General features: G+C 38.4%; 1 protein-coding gene across 2 annotated transcripts in view; it reads right to left on the bottom strand.

Annotated features, from left to right (window-relative positions):
* LOC123501962 (matrix metalloproteinase-14-like) overlaps positions 1-7500 on the bottom strand; it is a 44959-nt gene that overhangs the window by 1235 nt on the left and 36224 nt on the right. The window contains exons 8-12 of one of the 2 annotated variants that reach the window (XM_045251078.1): positions 5887-6006; positions 4321-4993; positions 3307-3437; positions 2451-2592; positions 528-649 (exon numbers count right to left, since the gene is read on the bottom strand). In XM_045251078.1, coding sequence (XP_045107013.1) covers positions 528-649; positions 2451-2592; positions 3307-3437; positions 4321-4993; positions 5887-6006 — 1188 coding nt within the window. Of the gene's footprint in view, positions 1-527; positions 650-2450; positions 2593-3306; positions 3455-4320; positions 4994-5886; positions 6007-7500 lie in introns of those variants that run through there. The other variant, XM_045251077.1, reaches the window with a different exon arrangement.

Raw genomic sequence — 7500 nt, 5'->3', positions numbered from 1 at the left:
GGTTAACCTGCATTAGATTTCAGTACCTTTGGTTTGGTTTGGTTTGGTTATAGTTAGGTTGGGTTGGTTAGATGTTGTAACGTTAAGTTTCATTTAGTTTGGTTCCTAAGGTTTGGTTTTATTGATTTAGGTTGGGTTGGGTTAAGTTCGGTTTGGTTTAAGTTTAGTTAGGTTATATTATGCTTGTTTGGTGTGCAAGAGGAACACTGACTAAGAACAACAAAAAAGAGCGAGAAGAAAAAAAAGACTTACTGAGATTAGATGTGTTACGTTTAGATTGGTTAAATTCTCTTTGCTTAGATAAAGTTTGGAATCTTTATATGAAGCTGTGTTGGGTTAAATCAGCTTAAATTTTGGACCACGACGTTAACAATTCCAAACACTAAAGGCACTGAAAGACAAAGACACCAAAAGAATATATCTATAAACAAATGGCTGGTAAAAACAATAGAAACGACGATGCATCAAGAAACAAAGTGTCAAATAAAAATAAAAAGGTTTATTAATCATCTCTAATGAACACTCACGATCGTGCCAGGTAAAGACGGCATCCACACCATCAGGGAGACCGTTCCACTTGTTCATCTGCTTTGGATAACCTACGTCCATCTTTCCTGTGTTCTCGTTGTACCTAAAGTAACCGTGGCGACTGTGGGGAGAAGGAGGCTGTGTTAGGTGGAAATAGAGAGTGAGGGAGGAGAGGGAATTGAGAGATGGGGGCTTGATTGATTGAGTGGATGAGTGAGTGAGCGATGTCTGGGTAGATGAAAAGATAGAGAGATAGACAGAAAGACAAATGAACCGCCAAACCAAAAGAGAGACTGACATTAAAATTCATAGATATATAGATATAAATGTACAAAGATAGATAAATACAGACACACAGGAGGACGAAAATAAACATGATGAATAGAGAAGATGAAATAAATGGATAAGAAATGGGAGGAATAGAAAGGTATCTAAGGAGAGGTGACAAACAAATAGAAAGAAGAAAACATAAAATCATGTTTAGAAAGAGAGGTAATGATGAAAGCGACTTGGTACAATACGAGGAAGTAAGACAACAGGAGGAACATGAGTTTGAGAAAGGTAGATGGACAGATAAAAAGGTATATTGATAGATAGATAGATACAAGAAAAGCAAAAAAAAAAAAACTGCCTCAAGAGGAGGAAAGAGATTATAAGATAACAAATGTGTATATACAGAGAGAGAGAGAGAGAGAGAGAGAGAGAGAGAGAGAGAGAGAGAGATCAACAAATAGGATAATGTATAAAGATGTTCCATTGAGGTAATTAGTAAAGATAAACCAACAGAATCATTCGTGAAAATTAGTGAATAGATAAGATACTGAATAAAGACTGCTTACTAAAATGATAAATACTGTAAACATGATGAAAAAATATGAATAATGTTAGGAATGAAAAAAAAAACACCCAATTTAGTAATGAGTAAAGACCAGTTAATCTTAGGATGCATGAAGTCTAGCAAACAAAATCATGAAAAAATATGAGTCTATAAAAAACAATAAACTAATTGATAAAACTGACAAATGAAGAAAAATATCAAGTGATTTAATATATGAAATAAATCATTCTCTCTCTCTCTCTCTCTCTCTCTCTCTCTCTCTCTCTCTCTCTCTCTCTCTCTCTCTCTCTCTCTCTCTCTCTCTCTCTCTCTCTCTCTCTCAATGCAACAGCCGTATTATATTTATGAATTGTTATTATTATTAGTAGTAGTAGTTGTATTTTTATCATTTTTGTATAATTATTACTATTATTATTACTATTATTGTTATTATTATTATTATTGTTATTATTATTATTATTATTATTTTTATTATTATTATATTTATTAGTTTCATTATTATTATTATCATAAATATTATTTGTATCTTTAATTATTGTTAATGTTACCATTATTATATTGTGACTATTTCTTGTAGTATATTATTGATTATTTCCACTAATACTTTTATTAATCTCATTGTTTTTATTTTTTGCGTATATTGTGATTAGTCATTACCGCTAGTACAGTATTTACTTTATTAATATTATGCTTTCTCAAGAACTTTTCATTTATAATGTCGTATATATCTTTCCATATTATGTCCAAGATTTTTTCGTTATTGTAAACAGTTACATGGCACCTCTACATTTAAGTAAGTCAAAATAGGTCCATAAAAGAGGTAACACTCAATGGACCTTGGCTGTTACGTAACCCATTGTTATATCTTATATATGTATATGTTTAAGGCCCAATAAATGTATCAGTATCAGTATCTCTCTCTCTCTCTCTCTCTCTCTCTCTCTCTCTCTCTCTCTCTCTCTCTCTCTCTCTCTCTCTCTCTCTTTCTATCCAATTCCTCCATTTCTCTCTTCCTCTCCTATCCTTCTTCCCTTTCTTCCACCTTCTCCTCCCCCCTCCCGTTCCCTCTATTCTCAACACTCACGTGAAGAAGTAAGACTTGAGGGCGCGTGGCCAGTAGAAGGCAGCGTTGACCTCAGTGACAAGAGGGGGCATGCCCAGGTCGGTGAGGGGGCGCGGCGACCCCTCTACCAACTGGTTCCCGTTGTGCACGTAGTAGTATTTGCCTGGAAGTGGATGAAGAGGTAGAGTTAATAGGTAATGTTAATACTGGTTGTGTATTTTAAGTACGTACTGTCTGTAATTGCAAGTATTTGCCTAGGGGTGCAGGAATGGGAATAGTTAGGGAATGGGGTTATACATACGTACATACATACATATATACATACATACATAGATACTTCTTGTCATGTTCTCTTTTCTATATGCAATTTGATGATCCACTCACTCACTCATTCATTTATTCAGTCGGTCACTCATTCAATCAATCAATCAGTCAATTAGTCACCATTTCACTCAGTCACGCTCTCAGTCAATCAATCACCATTTTACTCAATCAGTGAGTCACTACTTCACTCACTCACTCACTCACTCATTTATTTATTCAGTCGGTCACTCATTCAATCAATCAATCTATCTATCTATCTATCTATCTATCTATCTACTTGTCAGCATTTCACTCAGTCACGCTCTCAGTCAATCAGTCACCATTTCACTTAGTCTGTCACGCACTCATTCACTCATTCTCTGTGTTAGTCCTTGCTGCCCTTCACTCATTCACTCACTCACTCACTCATTCACTCACTCACTCGCTCGCTCACTCCCTCAGTTCAATATCATTGGTGCACGGATAGCCAAACAGCACCTTTATCAACACCAACTACTAAAATTCATAAAAAAAAAGTGGTGTGGGTCACAAGCTAACCCAATCATTCCCTTACCTATGAAGAAGATAATGTTGCCGTCCACAGGCCTCTCATAGACGGCGTTCACCTTCTCGATGTAGCTGGGCAGGGCGGGGAACAGTGTGTGGATGGTGGTCGGGTAGCCGTGCACGATCCTCCCCCGCTGCCTGAACCGCCATAAGTACTGCAGAGGAAAAGGGGAAGATGTGAGAGGAAGAGAAAGAGAGAGAGTGACTTTTATCGTGTGTTCTTTGCTGATGTGTATTGTAAGAGGTATTATTGTATTGAGGTTAGTTGTTACTATACGGGTTTTTTTAATGTAAGATGGGCACTGGCCGAGGATAATTAAAGTGCGGAAAGAGAGATACTGAAGTGCCAATTTCTCAGCAACAGGACGAAAAAAAGAGGATCATCCAACATTGTAGAATAAGTGTCTTGGAACCTTCCTCTCAAAGAAATTTAGATAAAAACGATAGGTGAAAATACCGAAGCAGAGAGAACATTTCAGAGTTTATCAGAAAAAGTGATGATTTTTTTTTGCTTATGGAATAGAGGAAGCTGGCCATGGGCAACAAAAACTAAAAAGAAAAGATCCACTTGATTGCCAGTTCCCTAAAATATTAAGAGAGTCAGTCAAAAATCTTGGACATATGAATGATTGAGGATACCAGTGACCATCTTCATCCTTTATATTATTTGTTGTTTGATACTAATTCACGTGTAGCTCCGGTGGTGAGGCACCCACCTGGCTTCCAGAGATGAAGCACAGAGGAAATACAGAAGCAGAGAGGAAAGTCCAGATTTTTACCAGAAAAAGAGCGAAATTATTGAGAATACGGTCGTCTTCATCCTTTATGTATTATGTGGCTAGATACTATTTCCCCTTGTAGCTCCATATAGTGAGACACCCACCTGGCCCTCAAAATTGAAGTACAGACATAAAGAAGCATAGAAGAAAGTCAAGAGTGTACCAGAGAAAGCGCTGAATTATTGAGAACACTAGTGGTCGTCTTCATCCTGTACATCCTTTGTGGTTTGATACCATTTCACGTGTATCTCCATAGAGGCACCCACCTGGCCTTAAAGATGAACATTTCCTGACGAAGTACAGCCATTGCGTCATAGTTCCCCTCACACAGGTCAGGAATAGAGGGGGCTGGCGTGGTGGGGTGAGGGGGCGGCGGAGAGGGGACGGGTTGGCCATTATCTCCATTCCCTCCAGTCCTTTGCCACTCCTCCTCCTCCGCCTCCCATCTCCTCCTCTCCTCCTCTTCTCTTCTCCTAATCTCATCCTCCCTTCTTCTAATCTCCTCTTCCTCTTCACGACGTCTTCTCTCCTCTTCCTCTTTCCTTCTTCGCTCCTCCGCTCTCTCCCTCTCTATCTCCTCCCTCTTCCTCTTGTCCTTCTCGTAAAAGTCTTCCTCCTCTTTGTTATCGTCTCCTCCCCACACCTCGTTTTCACTGTCATCTGAGGGAAGAGAGGGAAGTGAGGGTAGCTTGTTTTTGCTGTTCTTCTCCTTGTTCACTCTCCTTTGATGATCCTCCACTGTCTCGTAGTCTCCGTGATAGTGAAACAAATCATCATCATCATCATTATCATTATCACTATCACTATCATCTGTGCTGCTAACTTCGCTATCTTCATTTCCATTATCCCTTTGCTTAGTTTTAGATGTGCCTTCACTATTTTCATCATGGCTACTGTCAGTGTCATCACTATCATCTGTGTAAGGGTAGAGGTAATAGTGGTTGTTGTCATCATTCTCACCGCCACTACCACCATCACTGCTGCTACCTTAGGCCTTATCACTATCATTATCACCATCGCTTTGGTTCCCACTATCATTTCGTCTCTTATCACTACCACCTTCTCATCTGTCACTGTTATCACTTATCGCTATCGCTATTATCACTATCACCACCATTATCACTATTAACACTATTATATTCATCACCATCACTATTATCTTTTACCATTATTACTCTCATCGTTATCTTTCATCATTATCACTACCAGCAACCATTATTATTACCATTATCATCATTATTACTATCACCATCTTTATCACTATCATCACCGTTATCACCATCACCATTATCACCATCGCTATCACCATCATTATCACTATCACCGTTACATGATCACTATTACCATCACTATCACCACCATTATCATCACTAGCACCATCACTATCACCACCACCATTATCACTATCACCATATCTATCACTATCACCACCACCATTATCACTATCATCACTATTATCACTATCATCATTACTATCACCATCACTATTATCACTACCACCATTATCGCTATCTCTGGTATTACTACTACCATTATCACTATTACCATTACTATCACCACCACTATTATCACTATCACCATTATCAATATCACCATCATTGTCACTAGCACTACCATTATCACTATTGTCAACCATTACTCTTGCCACACACCATTGTCACTATCACTATTACCATTATCACCATCACCATTACATTATCAACATCACCACCGTTATTTCACTCACATCTGTTATTATCACACCATTACATTATCACCATCACCAATATCGCTATCACCATTATCACTATCACCGTCACCATCCTTACCCTCGTCGTCACTGGCAGCATCTGATTGGTGGTCGGTGGTGTCTGGCCTGATGGTGGTGGTGGTGGTGGTAGTGGTGGTGGAGTTGAAGTACTCGTCATCTCCATCCAGTTTCCTCTTGACTGTAAGAGAAGGACGCTTTGAAAACAGAGCATGGGAAGGTAACAAACTGAAGGATTAAGATTAACCCTTCAGTACCATGACGCGTTTATATATTCATTCTGGTGGCTATTTGGTGGTTTTATACAGCTTCAGAAACTTATGTAGGGAAGGATCAAAATAGGGAAGACTGTGGCCATTAATCTTCTGACCTCCATAGACCCTTCCTAATGTCAATAAAATGGTCTAATCGTACACGTTAAGGTAAAAATGTGTCCCAGAATTGAAGGGGTTAGAGGAAGTTTAGATAATGAAGTTTTTTTTTTTTTCTTCCTTTCACAGCATAAGCAAAGTCAAATGGATGTCCTAGTTCTTTGATAAATTAGTAGGGGTACTGAAGGAAGGATTGAAAGGAAGTCTAGGTAAGGAGTATATTATTCTTCATTTTAGATTGTAAACAAATAGCGGAAGTTCCAGAGAGTCAAAATTCTAGTAGTAAAATGGATAGATTGCTAAGGGAACTGAGTGAAGGATTGAAAGGAAGTCTAGGAAAGGAAGTATTCTTTTTAAAGCATAAGCCAATAACGGAGGCTGCAGAAAGTTAAAAGTCCTAGTAATAAGATGGATAGATTTGTAGGGTGACTGAGAGAAGGATTGAAAGGAAGTCTAGGTAAGGAAGTATTCTTTTTAGAGCATAAGCCAATAACGAGAGAAGGATCGAAAGAAATTTAGATAAGGAACCATTTTTTTTTTTTTTTTTTCGTCTTTTTAGAGCATAAGCAAATAACGGAATTTTCAGAATGTCAAAGTTCTAGTGCTAAGATAGATAGATTGATAGCAAAACTGAAGGAAGGATTGAAAGGAAGTTTAGGTAAAGAAGTATTATTTTTTAGAGCATAAGCCAATAACGGAGGCTGCAGAAAGTTAATAAGTCCTAGTATTAAGATGGATAGATTGGTAGAAGGACTGAGAGAAGAGTTTAAAAGAAGTCTACGTTAGGGAAAAGTCTTTATTTTTATACCATGTGGCTTTTCACGGGAATTTATGGGCTAAAGGGGGTACTTTTCGGGGGTACCTCCTATCTCAAAGCCCACCCGCTAGGAACCACTTGCCCCAAGTGAGGAAGCCCAGCTTACACTCGGACCGTCGACAGGATTCGAACCCGTGCGCTTGGAGACCCCTCGGACCCCAAAGCACGCATGGTTCCACTGTTCCACGTCTTCTTAGAGTATAACCAAATGAAGGAAGTTCCAGAAAGCCAAATTCCTATTGCTAAAATAAATAGATTGGTAGGAGAACTGAGAGAAGGATTATAAGGAAGTCTACGTAAGGAATATTTTTTTTCTTCAACTTCATAGAGCATAAGTAAATAAAGAAAGCTGCAAAAGTCCATTTCCTAGTGCTGAGATAGATAGCTTGGTAGGGAAACTGAGAGATGGATTAAAAGGAACCCTACGTAAGAGAAATAAAGTTTAGGTTTTCTTCTTATCATTATTATGACTGTTTTGGAAGATTAG

The sequence above is a fragment of the Portunus trituberculatus genome, chromosome 10, assembly GCF_017591435.1.
Source record: "Portunus trituberculatus isolate SZX2019 chromosome 10, ASM1759143v1, whole genome shotgun sequence".
NCBI classification, from domain to species: domain Eukaryota; kingdom Metazoa; phylum Arthropoda; class Malacostraca; order Decapoda; family Portunidae; genus Portunus; species Portunus trituberculatus.
Note: the sequence above shows the minus strand (reverse complement) of the source record. Positions and strands in the feature narration are given on the sequence as shown.